The 14,710-nt window shown below is 37.7% G+C and overlaps 1 protein-coding gene across 1 annotated transcript; it reads left to right on the forward strand.

The window, feature by feature from the left end:
- The first annotated feature begins 2,217 nt into the window (after positions 1–2,217).
- LOC149942640 (neuropeptide receptor 15-like) lies at positions 2,218–2,643 on the forward strand. The gene has a single exon (XM_090179499.1). The coding sequence runs from the start codon at positions 2,218–2,220 to the stop codon at positions 2,641–2,643; it is 426 nt and encodes a 141-aa protein (XP_090035625.1).
- Positions 2,644–14,710: the final 12,067 nt, after the last annotated feature.

Genomic DNA, 14,710 nt, shown 5'->3' on the forward strand with positions numbered 1-14,710 from the left:
GGCTATCCGTTATCTGTTATTTCGTAACGTATCCTTTTTCGCCGTCTGATACGCTTTTCCGTTTATACGTATTTACAGAAGTATATAATACATATCTTAATAGAGAAGTATTCGTCTTCAAATATTGTTTATGCTATTCGCATTCTACCATTGATTTTTCTATTCTTTTTCTGAAGAAAAAATAGTGCCGGATGAAATACATCATATACCAATTTTATAAGACTATTATAGAAGGAAAATATTGCTTACAAAGTAAAGTAAATATCATTAGGCCGTGTAATATTTTATTTTCACATCCTCAAGCAGACGGTAAATTTTGAGCCTCTATTTGCCTCTATTTGCCGACATATTAGCAACCACAGAAAAGAGCCTAGAGCCTGCGAATGTACATGTTTCAATTTAATAATCTCTTATAAAGCTACGATAATTCCACATCTTATACTAATTTATTTAATTATTAAAGAGAATATAACCTCACGTTTTTTGGTGTGGAACACCAACACTTCGACCATTTCCCTCTCCCTCCTATGACTTTAGATATTTCTGGCACTGGTTAGTGATTTCCCGCCTAAATTGTTAACATAAAAAACCTTAAAAAACGGTTTTGAAATAAGAAAAACGTAGTTCCTGAAGATGAACGTAACAACTAGAAAAAAAAGGTATGATTATATTCAAATTTAACTTTAAAAATGTTTTTCGGACAAGGCTTAATGTATCTTTCAATGCCGGTCTGTTTTAAAAGTGATTTTAAATGAAGGTTTAAGTTTATCAAAAGGAAAGCTTCGACAACTTTTAACGCGACACTTTGAACCACCCTAGACACTCATTTAACAAAATTAATTTAAAGTAATTATATTTTATAATAGTAAAATGATAAGAGATACTTTATATATATCGTAAACAATAAAATGACAACATAAGCAGCCGACGTTCATAGACCAATGAAAAGAGGTTGATAGTTGCAAAAATCAGCCGTAAGATGTCGCTACCATCACAAAAACCACGTGACTAGGCTGGATAACACCAATTTTCTTCCCCCTTTTTCACAATACCTTCCACGTGAAAATTAAAGAAAAACTGGCAAAAAATTTCTTTACTCGTCTATATGCGCTTAATTAAATCATCCTCCAAGGAAATCGGCGATAAGTAATATTTCCAAGAGCCATAACCTGCAAGTTACTGTTTATATAGTGCTTGTTGAGATAATGGAAACATTTAACATGAAAATAGAACGTCGTGTTTTTCTAAGGTTTATTATGTCCAAAACAGTTACCTAGTCATTATAATCAGCTAGGCTAATACCCAAGGCACCACCTTAGGCCCAAGTCATCTAGCGACTTATAATGCCTTTAAACAGGTGGCCGGGTTACAATGCGTAGGAGGGTGGTAGCAAGCCCTACTTGCCACGCGAGCCAACAGCTCCCTACACTAACTATTACCGTTAACCTCGACAAGTTTTTATGGGAACGGGAAACCGAAGAATTCGACGGAAAACCCCTTAAACCAGTGGGGAGAGAACTTGCAAACTCAACGCGGAAGGAGTAGTTCCGAGTTTTCACCCAGTGCCACAAGTTGGGATCGAACCCGGCTCCTCTTGCTGCGAGGTGAAAGCGCTAACCACTCCGCCACCCCACTTAAAAGGGAACATTCGTTGCATAATAACAGTGACTGGCAGGTGCTGGTTCTCGGAAATATTACTTCTTGACAATTTCCTTGAAGATGTTTTAATGAAAAAACCAATTCTTCCGGCTTTTCACGAGATTCGTCGTATCAGAACAACGCCCTGAAGGTGTTAATGGTCTGGATACGTTAGGTAGTCGCGGCGAACGGGTCGCTTGACAACGTTATAGTCGCTATAAAACTACCGCGTTCCGCTACTGGTCACTCTATCCATTTCCTTAAATTAAGGAGCCAGGGATAGATAACGCGGGGGCGGAGATTAGAAGGAAAACTACTATTGGACGGGGGAAATTCTCCCGGGGCATTTAAATCGATCAAAGATGATCCGTCAGTCGGGATGGAGAACGGAAAAGCGGACTTTCGGGGGAAAGATTCCGGAGGGGTAAGATCGGACCAGGGGGCACGCTTGGGCCTTCGCTATAGAACACCGCCGCCAAATAAGAGAAAAACAAATGGATGTTTCAGTCGCGTGAAAGTCATTTTTATTTATAGTTTAAAACAAAGTTAAATTGCTATTTGAAGGGTTTAAATTTGAAAATGAACGAGTTCGACATAAACGGGACGGTTCTACCGTCTTTTTTCAACTCTAGTCAGTTCGAGAATGTCAGCGGCGAGCAGGCTTCGTCGGTGACGCTTCACGAAGCGGCCGGTTTCACGACAATCGTGTCGCTGTCCGCGCTCTTTTTCGTGATCGGGGCGGTGGGAATCACGGGCAACCTGTTGGTTATTTACGTGATCGTGAGCGACCGGCGCATGCGCAGATCCGTCACCAACATTTTCATTACCAACTTGGCAGTCAGTGATTTCGTGATCATGGTGGCGTGCGTGCCGGATATAGTCCAATTCATTCAGAATTCGGGCTGGAAAATCGGACTGACTACTTGCAAAATCGTCAGGTTCTGTCAGGTGTTCGGCCTGTACGCTTCCGTCATGACGCTACTCAGCGTATGCGTTGAAAGGTAAGCCAAGGTCGAGCCTACCTTTGACAGGAACTAAATTAATTTCCTTTCCCCTAATAAACGGTAAATTATAAATTATAATTTCAACCTATTGTTTGCTGATTCGTCGCGATTTTAGCCGTATTCCCTTTAATGAACTTGTTAGGAAAGTCTCTCGTATTTACATAAATTACATAATATTTTTCGACAGGAAATTTATTGGACAATCACAATTTAAACGTACAACTAAAAGTTTTAAACAAACGTTAAATTCATATATTTAAATACCAAATGAACGTTAAATTCGAAATATTTAAAATACCAAATGAACGTTAAATACGAAATATTTAAAATACCAAATGAACGTTAAATTCGAAATATTTAAAATACCAAATGAACGTTAAATTCGAAATATTTAAAATACCAAATGAACGTTAAATTCGAAATATTTAAAATACCAAATGAACGTTAAATTCAAAATATTTAAAATAAAAAATTAACGTTCAATTCGAAATATTTAAAATACCAAATGAACTTTAAATTTAAAATATTTAAAATATAAATAAACGTTAAATTCAAAATATTTAAAATGCAAAATTAACTTTAAATTTAAAATATTTAAAATATAAATAAACGTTAAATTCAAAATATTTAAAATACAAAAAAACGTTAAAAAGAATAACAATTTTCCAATAAAGTCTAAGCTAAAAACAAGTCTATTTTTGACCTATTTTCGCCTGTAGAAGTGTTCCGCACACCACACTTTTAAGTACAACGTAGAGCTACCCACCAGGCGGTGGGCCGTCAAATTAACATAAAAGGAAAACAAAATTAATTCCTTGGATTAGTAAAACCTCCAGGGAATTAAAATGTGAAATATCCCAAACTTTGGAAAGCTAGGGTTAGGCTTCAAATGAAGGGAGGTTATTTTTAGGATAAATTAAGGCTTAACTTATTAATTATTGAGTAAATGAAATGACAAAAAAAAACGGGGATATTTTAAAACCGTCTCTGCTGGCCTTGTTTTCCCCGAAGCGACAGCGGTAACATTTTCCAGCAAACTAATCTTGATAATTAATGAACCAGGATCAGCGCGCTAATCCTAACTTGGTACATAAAATATGCGAAACTCGCGGCGAATTTATTCTGGCGTTGGTTGGCGGTAAAGATCAAACCCTTCGCTGTTTTCCATCAGAGTCCCGCTTTAAATAATAGAATGGTAATTGGACGAACCGAGAAGTGAAAAATCAAATTACATCCTATAAAACTCGCGGACTTTCACGAGTAAAATTTATAAAACAAATTTTAAATAACGATAAAATCGCGAACGTTTCTTTTACCAATCTTGGAAAAGACCATAATCCATGAAATTGAAAAATTGTTAAAAAAAAAATATTTTTGTAGATTCTCTAAACTTTCGCGGTCTCCAATTTCCCTTTTTAAAAGACCGGCGTCAAACAAAGAATAAAAAACCTTTCAATAGAAATTAAACTTCTGAATATCTCGGATTCAATTTAACCCCACAAACCATAAAAGTATAAAACGATCGCTCAAAAGGCGCGTAGGCAAAATCCGCCCATCAACGCGCAACATTTATCGAGAGAGAGAGAGACTTAAAAAGAAAAATGATATATCTTGATGGGGATTATCAGAAGTTCATAGAGAGAAGTGTACATTCACACTCTACCGCGAAATACACAATAATCTACTTTTTCAAATTATTACATATCCTTACCAAGATTTATTTTTATATATTACACTACTAGGCGCATTAATACAAGCAAATAATGAACAAATGATGAACCGTGATACGGTGTTCGCATCCGCGGTTTGGTCACAAATGCGATCCCATTGGAAACCGTCTCCAGCCAGTGAAGGTACGTGTTTCATTTTAACCGAGGGGCTGACCACTATCCGAAATCGGTGTCCAAGCTCGTAGCTTTGACTGTACTAAATTGATTACGTAATCGATTACAGATTTAGCACTACCAAAGGCTGTACTCGCTGTAATCGGTGTACAGAATTTAAGGAAGTGGCTAGCCCCTCGATTTTAACGGTGTAGATGGATACTTATCCCTTATTGTATAAACTTCTGGCATAAGGTTTGGATTTGGAGAAAATCCCTCGGCCCCCGAAAACCTTAACAACGAGAAAAAAAGATACTGTTTTTTTTATACCGACACCGCAAAATTCTTTTATTCATTTCACACTCGGGCAAAATCAGTCGGTGAAAAAATATATATCATTTCCTTTTGTGGTCGGCTCTACCCCTGATGCGGTGGACACCAACAAGAAATATCTTCGGGTGAAAGAATGAGATATAGACTCATAGAGAGATTATGCCCGCAAGAGAAGGGGTAGAATTGCACACGGATGTGAAAGCGGCTCAAAGCGATATAGGATTATAAGCTCTCTTTGCGTTAAAACTGGCGACGATTACAACAGCAATTTCTTCTCTAGAAACGATGAAAAGGTTACGAACGATTGCAAAAAGTATACATTTGTATTTCATCCCATTTTCAATATCGTTACAGGCGGTGGGTAGCAAATAAATCTTCATTCGGTCGCTCAAATCCTACGTGTTTTCTTTTCATCAACGCCTCAACGAACAAGTTCGCCAAAAAGACATTATTTATTTTCGTGGCCCCGTTCAATTTTAAGGAGGTTTATATATTAAAACGAAAATGGAATAAATTCTTAATCTTCTGTTCACGAGCTGTAGGTTTATGCCAAGTTTCTTTAAGGCATATTACACCCTGAGAAAATATTTCGTTAAATATTTATAAAGGTAGTCTTAAATGAACAACAGTTACGATTGGAAAATTGTCTCTAATGATAACTAGGTAACATAATTAGAAGAATTTGAGCCTACCCGGCAGAGAAATTCAGAGGTCCCTAAGCATTTGACTATTTTCTCAGTAAGCCCACGACGAAGGTGCCTATTCTAAAGTTTTCTTTTAACTTCAATGATAACTATCGTTTACTTACTTCCTTTACACTCTTAAAAATATTGGGTTGTTTTTGACCCAAATTGGATTGTTTTTTTACCCATTGTTGGGTCAGTATTTAACCAAACAAAATATTGGGTTGTTTTAGTTTTCACCCAAAACGGGTTATTTTCATAACGCTATTTTGGGTAAAATTTATAAGTTACCCAAATATGGGTTGAACATTAGCCAAAAATATGGTTAATATATGACTAAATTTTGGGTTATAATTTAACAATTAATTGGGTTGGTTTTTTTACCCATTGTTGGGTCAGTATTTAACCAAACAAAATATTGGGTGGTTTTCGTTGTCACCCAAAATGGGTTATTTTAATAACGATATTTTGGGTTAAATTTATAAGTTACCCAAAATATGGTGAATATATGACTCAATTTTGTTTATAAATTAACAATTAATTTGGTTTATAAATTTGATCACACTGGAAAGAATGTCGTAGGGCCTTGGCAATTTGCAATAAATTTAAACAAGGGAACTCATTACGTTCTTCCGCTGAAATATCAACACAACATGAAAAATAAATTTTAAATATTGGAAAAATTTAAATTATTAATAGTAAATTAAATTAATAATATTCTATACCTTTATAATCAAATATTAAGAATCCTTTCAAGCACTCATGGAAACGATGCAAGAATGGCGCAAAATTTGTAATTTCCAGTCTTCCAAAGACTACAAGTTCGATGGACACATTTTCGATGCTCATATCGTCTTTGGCGCGTGGGAACTTAAAATTTGATAGTATGACCCAATTTTGGGTTGCTATTATATTATCTTAAAAACAACCTAATTTTGTTTAACCCAAATTTTGCGTTTCAAGATTTTCAACTAAATTTGGGTTATTTTTGACTCAAAAAGTAGTTAAAAATGAAATAACCAAAATCATTTAACCCAACGTTTTTAAGAGTGTATAATAACGTAACGTTTTCTCACGATGTAATTTTCCTATAAAAAAACCCTGGATGTAGAAAGGACCAAGCATATATTTACTCTACTTCATACTTATCACACCAAAATATATTTTGCCCAGTTTTTCTTCTGCCTGTCCGCCTTGAATTTTTCTTATCTGCAACACTTCCCTTGCATTTATACTTCCCGCAAAACATGATTTTGGCGAAGATTGAGCGTCGTGCCTGCTTCTGCGACCGGGACATTTTCTGCCTGCCTGTTGGCACCCCGCTGAGTTTGGGACGGGGTTGCTCGGGGATGCTCGTTCGTCTATTCTTTTCGACCTCTCGCTCTTCGCCGGACAGCCGGCGAATATAATACTACTACCTTCGCCTTACTGCCAAGTGTATAACACCGAATTCGTAGAATTTGAGTTATTGAACTCGTACCTCCGGTCACAATGGGATAAAGCTTCACTACCCTATCCTTCGCTATATATATGTATATATGTGTGTATATGCAGTAGCGGCTCTAAGGTGTTTTTTCACCGGGGGCACGCTTGGGCCTTCGTTATAGAACACCGCCGATAAATAAGAGAAAAACAAATGGATGTTTCAGTCGCGTGAAATTAATTTTTATTTTTAGTTTAAATCAAAGTTAAATTGAATTTTGAAGGGTTTAAATTTGAAAATGAATGAGTTCGACATAAACGGGACGGTTTTCCCGTCTTTTTTCAACTCTAGTCCTTTCAGATACCCTTAAAGTGGTTTCCCCTCGCGTTCTTCGGTTTCCCCTTTCCATATAAACTTGTTGAGGTTAACGGTAATAGTTCGCATGGCCATGGCATGAAGGGCTTGCATGAAACATTGTAGCCCGGTCACCTGAAATAATGGCATTAAACGTCGCTAGATTACTGGGGTCTAGGGTGGTGCCAAGGGTATTAGTCTAGCCATAAGTGTATCATATTGTTACATAAGTGTGACACTTTCTATTCTTCACATGCAAAAGTTTTACTGAGAGCTATTCACGAGACAGACTGCATTACGGGCTTCGTCGCCGTTTTGCTTCCGCTTGCTAAGGCGTCACACGTAGCCTTTGTCAGCGCCTCGCTAGCGGGTGATTTTCTTCTAGTGATGACGTTACTAGCCCTCAGTAAAATATTCCCCAAAGTGACAAACTTATGGAACAATATTATAGACTTATGGTCTAGCTGATTATTATTATTGATTATTATTAAATTACCAAAATGTAGAAAATTAATCATTCCAATTTATTTCCCACCTAGTGTGAAATGAGCATATTTTGGGTATTAGCCTAACTGATTATTATTATTTATTACACTCAAATTAGAGACTAAAGTGACTCGCGTCCGAGGTTAAACAGCTCATTAACATTCCACAGTTTACGAACTTAATATTTGAATGCAATTTAACTCTCTGTATTTACTTGAAATTATCAACCAAGCAACGAGGGTTATTCATAGATTCGAATTCTATTTTGTTGGGTGTTTCTAGTCTCGTAATGCTTTCCTGACGCGATAACGCACGTTAGAATTATCCAGCTCTAATCGTATCTTGGGGGAAAACTATATAACTCGGGCCCGGACTGGCTCCTTTGGGGGCCCTCGGCTAGAGACTGAAGTGTTGGGGGGTATGGAATAAAAATCTAAATGGTTATTTATAGGACGACAAATAACGTTTAAAGTGTACTAGATTCTACGTGCACATTAATTTAGAAAAAGTAATTATAAGAAATTTGGGGCCCCTTGAGCCGGGGGCCCTCGGTGATCGCCGACCGGCCGAACTGACCAGTCCGGGGCTGACGTCATGAATTCGGGCATGCGCGGTGTAGGGACATTTGAGAAGTTTGTGGGCAAAGCAGTTTAAACCAGGTGGTAAGGGGGGGGGGGTAGAACCCTGGCGAAATAGAAGAGATTTTAGTAAGTTTGAAGTTTATTTTGATACAAAAGCAATATTTTTGTGAGAAAATTAAGGGCCGTAGTTTAATATTTGCTCTATTAAGCCGATTCTAGCTTTATTTCATAAATTTTAATTTTCAACCGAGCATTAAGTGTTAAGTAAATTTGCTCCGCCCCAGTTCCTACGCCCCTCGGTTGAACTCACGGTTTGGGTTTGAGAGCGGCGGAAGACGGCGGAAAGCCAGCACTTCAATATAATAATAATAATATTAATAATAATAATAATAATAATCAGCTAGGCTAATACAGGGCATCACCGTGACTGGGTTTTTCCACCTCCGCTAAAATAAAGTCCTAAGTCTTATTAGGTCTACTAGTAACACTAGAGCATGACTAGAGCATAGCGCCGATTTCATTTCGGTCGGTGGCGGCGTTTGGCAACAAAAACCCGGCGGCGGCGGGCCCGCCAATTTTTCAAAAATCCTCGACGGCGTGAAGGAGGAAAAATGTGTCTCCCCCTTTTGAAAATTAAAAATTAAATCGAAAATGTTTCTGAAAAAACAAAAATAATGTTACATAGGAAAACTCAAAATATTTCTGCGGCGGGAACAAAATTTATCGGCGGCGCCGGCGGTGCGCCGAAAGTAAATGACTCGGCGGTGGCGATTCGGCACCAGATAAAATATGGGCGACGGCGGCCTTGGGTCGGCGGCACTAGGCTCTAAGTAAAACTTATGAAGAAGCTTAAACGGCTATTTAACAATTTATTAATAGAACACTATTTGAAATAAAATTAAAACAAGGACCTCACATTGGGCAGAAAACGCTTCTTTCATAAATTAACTTTCGTGAGCTGAAGTTACGAGGTTGTTGTAGTAGTATCGACTCGTAGCTTGCTCGTGGGTGTGGCTTGTGTTCGTTGCCATGGTAACGCGTATAGGTCGGCCATGACATTAAGACGCCCATGGTGATCAAGTGATTATTTCGCCGGATCATATGGCGTTTTGCCACGTGATCTGTGACGTCAAATTAATGTCATGGGATGGCTGCCATTTCAAAGCGGGGCTTAGCTATGACGTATGCCTACGGCGCTACGAGCAAACACCCAATACTTATAACGCCATCTACTGATTTGGTAATGAAACACCGCCGATGTTTATTTATAATAAAAATGCCAAAGAGAAACGGGCGTGGCTTAAGTTACGTCGAATGTAAGACGTCACGCGTTTTGACAAATTCATTGGACCCGGTAAATAGTCTTACTAGAAAATTAATATAAGAAAATCCGATTAGTTATTAAGTTCTATGTCCACGTACACTCACGTATTTAGATGGTTAAAACAGAGCAAAAGAGGTTAGTGAACTTCTATTCGAGACAAGGCTTAATGTTATTGGAGTTTTTAATCACCAATGATAACAGCAAAGCCTACACTACACTAAACTGACGAAACTAGTAACGAGTCATAATACATTAATTAAAATAACAAACGTTTATTAATTAAAACATATTAAGAGTGCGCTGAATACTGTACAAGATGGAATGACAGAATATAATGCTACTATAAACGCTGTTGAGCGGATATATATATATATATTAGGTTAAAAAATAGTAAACAAGATTAGCAAGAATTAAAAAAGAATATCTTATTTACATTTAACATTTTAACCTGTTAAAAAATACGAAACGGGAAAAAGCCGATAACGTTTCTTATCTTCAACAAATGTCGACTAGGAGCCGAGTCTAGCTTAGTGCGTCTTAGAGATCCTGGACCCCTAGACAGATAAGGAGTCTGGGCCCCTTTTTAGAAATATAGTAAATTTTGGTAATTGTAAAACAAAATCTTCAACGCAATTTCTAAAATTTTAATTTAGATTGATATTATAGGTTGATGCCTTCGTTAACGGTACTTAAGGTCACTGGAGGGTCCCTTCCAAGGATGGGACCCTAGGCCTAGGTGTGCCTAGGCGGAAATACGGCCCTGGAGACTCCGCTGTAAGCCTAACCCGTTTCTACGAGAATCATCAGGGCTTCCATAGTATTCCTTAGTCATTCGAAGTGTACGGATATAGTTTTATCGGTCTCATTTAGTTAAAGTTTTCTTATATTCAAGTCTTTTTAGACCTATTTTCTATAAGAAAACATTTGGCAATGATTTCGAAGTTCGTATGGAGTGTTTTGATGTAACGAACGAGCCGCTAAATTTCAAAGGGATCAAACGGAAACGCCTCTATACCGTTTCTCAATATTTGACGAATCCAGAATCGAATCAATTAACGTAAACAACCCACGAGATACTCCTACTAAAACGCCAAACATACGCAGCCAGCGGGAAATAATCATTTAGCGCCAGAAATCCGTTGAAAAGTTCCGCGAAGGAGAAAACTACGCTTCAAAACGGCGAATTTAAATAGGTTTCATAAGTAGCCGTACTTTGAGAAATAATTCGAAACCTGATCGTGAAAGGAAAGAATTTACGATTTTTCTCGCTGGTAAATTATTAATTGAAAATTCCTGATTGGGAAGTTCAAATTGGGAATTGGAGCTCGACTCAAACTCGTTTATTGATCAAACTAACCGTCAACGGTAGGTTTCTAAAGCCTCTTGAAAGACGAAAACGAAATGGCGCTTTTCAGTTTCCTGTTTGAAAATCCCCCTGGACCAAGTTCCACGATCGGCACAAACCTGTTTTTTCCCCCCAAATTTCAAAACGACTTCGCAAACCTGGATTTTTTCAAGCGTCTTTTGGAAATCTAGCTTTAAGGGGGAAGAATACAGTAAAAGCCTCTTTTTCGTTTAAGCTGAACGTTTCTGTTTTAACAATTACATAATTGAATTATATTTTTCTTATTAGGCTGAACCTTCCTCTAGTGCTTAAAATAATTTTGATAATTCTAATATTAATAGTTAAAGAGATATAAGGTCCTAACTAAAGGGTAGTTTGGGCGCTTGCCCAACTTGTTTAGCTCCGGGGGTCCGAATTAAAACGTAATAACTTAATTATTTTTAAATTTAAAATTGCCAAAATTATTTTAAGCACTAAACAAGATGCTGTTCTACACTTAAATATTAATTTTATAAGTTAAAATACAAGATTAAAAGAGTTCAGCTTGAAATAGCACGAACGTAAACAATGGCAACTGTAGTCTTCCCCCTTAAATGTACGAATGTTTGGAACTCAACCAATCGAGTTCGAATTAGCTTGAAAGCCAAGCTCTGTTTCGATCATTAATACGAAAAGCCCTTGAAATTAAATAGACCTGTTTTCAGCAGTTTCGGGGCGCTGGTTCCGAATAAAATATTACCACCAAAAATAAATAATATTACATTTTTTATGTTATTTTTGGTAGCACTGATTCGCATTTCCGTCGGTGATTAAAACTACATCTCCCAAAAATAATCCTTAATGCGTCTCGCCATTAATTTATTATTCATTTTTTGAGAAAAAAAAACCTTCGACAGAGTTTAATCGAGCCATCCGACCTCATTTGCTTTCGAAATTAATGGATGATTAAAAGTTTTAAAACGAAACTATTAATTTAATTTAAAAGACTGTTGTTTACTAGTTTAGCCGTTGTTGTCGAGGGAAGGAGAGTATGTTGAGGGGAGCTCGTCAAAACGGTTATTAAGCGCGCGTCAAAAACACATCTCATTCGGTTTTAATGGGAACACGAGTAAATTCTGATAAATAAAAGCACTCGCGTCGTTGGTCCCTCCTGGGATTATATATTCCGAAATGTTGCGCTACGGATACATTAGCTAAAATAGCGGAGCCATTAACCAGTCACACGGGGTAAATAAATAATTCCGGGAAATATGGCATTTTCTGCGGAGGAACGATTAATTTTCCGGCTCTCAGAGCGCTCCCAGAACCATCTCGGATCGCGCCAAGGTTCGTCGAAATGTTTATCTCACTGGCAAGATCGTTTTACGGAGAGGTCAGAGAAATAGGTGCTTTCATAAAATCCCCATCAAAATCAAATACTGAGTTCGTTATGCCGCGACTATGGACTTCAAAAGCGATATAAGACCTAAAAGTGTGTCTGTTTAGGCATAAATTTATCAAAAAAAAGCAAGGGGGATCTTTTCCCGGCTTGAAACTGACGAACGAGTTGCGCAAAAAAAACTTGAAGTGCGCAGACCTCTCCATAAAACGATCCTGGCACTGGCTACGTAATCTCTAATAGAAATGGTACTCCAAATGATACCCGAAAGAGCTCGGAGGGTATGAAAAGAACAAGATGTCACGTATATTTGAGTACACACAATCCTTCTGATGTGTTAAGTACACCTGGCATATTTAAGTTAAATTTAGAAGAAATTTACAATATCTATGTACACTAACTTAAGAAGGGCATTATGGACACCTACTTAAGAGGAATATTTACGAAAAGTAGCCCTTAACTGTCAATTTCTCGGCTTCTGATTGGTCAAATTTGGTCAAATCAAAGTTATTTGAACTAATAATATGACGAGCAACGACTTACTAATTGGAACCAAATCCGTAAACCCAACGGTTCTCGAGATAGTTTTTGAATGACCTTGAAGACATGGTTCAAGGTCATTCAATTTTACATTAGTAAATGTCTCCCTGCACGAGGAATGTTCCATATAAATTTGAAATTTAAAAAAAAAGTTTTTAAGTTATTTATCATTTTTCGTTTTTTTAGTGAACACCCTGTATAAGTAAGCTGTTTACTAAGGAAATAAAAAAAGTTTAAGTCGCACTGTTAAGTGTTAACCCTCTGAAATGTTATTGTTGGTGTTTTATTATATTTAAAAAATAGATAATTAAGAGGCTTACCTTGATATTATAGTATATGGATTTATTTACCCTGTACAAAATAGCAATCTAAGAGGAATGTTTACTAAAATGAGCGCTCCCTTTTCTTAAGAATCCCATTCAACGTGTTACATGACCATTGATTAAAGCGTAAAAAGTAACACTACGCTACTGATAGCGTTTTCCATTGGGAACCTCCGAGCACTCCCGGAGTGCTCCAAAATCAAAATCGTATTCCATTGGGAAAAAAGGGGCAACTCCGAGAGGGAGGATCGTCTTCCATTGACCAAGGTACTCCCTCCCGGAGTGCTCCTGGAGTGCTCCCGGAGTGCTCCCAGCTGCCCCAACGGAGGGAACCAAAAAAGTGCTCCGAAAACGTTACGTATTTCATTGGGAGTTACCAGCGCGAATCCTCTGAGCGCCTCCTACAGAGAGCAGTGACGTCATTCAACAAATCTGGATCACACTCGGAGGTTCCCAATGGAAAACGCTATAACACTGATTAAAACTATCCGATTTCAGACTTTGGCCGTCTACGGAACAATACCTCCGAAGCTTTAATGAAATCTATCCGATTTCAGACTTGGTCCGCTTACGGGAAAATACCATCGAAGCTCTAATGAAAGATATCCGATTTCAGACTTTTACCGCCTACGGGGAAATACACCCCCTCCCCCTAAATTTCCAATACGTGGAAAACGTTAATAATATGATAAATCAAAAAACATCAAGAAGATGTTCTGCCCAATAAATTAACGTATCATTGACCCTTCTAGACCTAATTGTTGAAGAGTTATGTAAGATACGGCGGCGGTGGCGGTGGTGGTGGCGGCGGCGGCTACACGGTACGTGATCTTAGTACACACAAATCCCTTAGGATTGTGTGTAAAAACCATTAGAAGCGCTTTGGCGAAAACAGATGTCCTCGGTGGTCACCGCTCCCTCCCAATTTACTTAACACGGCTAACCGCAAAAAAGAACGCGTTTGGTATAGCAAAGCACCTAATTTAATAAGAAGGACCAATTTGACCACGTATCTCTCGTCAAATTAGCAAACTATGTTGTTATTCGTTTACTAACAAGACTTCCCTCGCAAAATTTAGTTTATATACGGGACACGTTTAGCAACGGGACTCGAGGAGTGTTTATTAAGCTATTGATACTCTTTAGATTATGGCGTCACACACGTATAAATGGTGACATTTGGCGTTATATCGCATTAATAACTTCGTCACGAAAACACGATTTTTAAAAAAAAAAGTGATTTTTATTTTGAAACACCGAATGAAATTGTAATTTCGCGCGTCAAACGAAGGAAAATGTCCCCATAATTCAACAATAAATGACGTTATGGCGCGGAGAAAACGAAGTTATTAATAGGTAGAGGGCGCGGAAAGCGTGATTAGTGGCGCGAGTGTCGACTAGTAATCATAAATGGATTTTCGGAAAGACTCCGCCGAGGGACAAGCTGTTGGCGAGCGGAGAATCAAATTCAAAAA

This window comes from Leiobunum rupestre, chromosome 6 (genome assembly GCF_980474605.1).
Source record: "Leiobunum rupestre chromosome 6, qqLeiRupe1.1.hap1, whole genome shotgun sequence".
Taxonomy (NCBI): Eukaryota; Metazoa; Arthropoda; class Arachnida; order Opiliones; family Sclerosomatidae; genus Leiobunum; species Leiobunum rupestre.

What these genes read in the sequence shown, in the direction of transcription:
- LOC149942640 (XM_090179499.1), top strand. Translation starts at nt 2,218, where the DNA reads ATGAACGAGTTCGACATAAACGGGACGGTTCTACCGTCTTTTTTCAAC.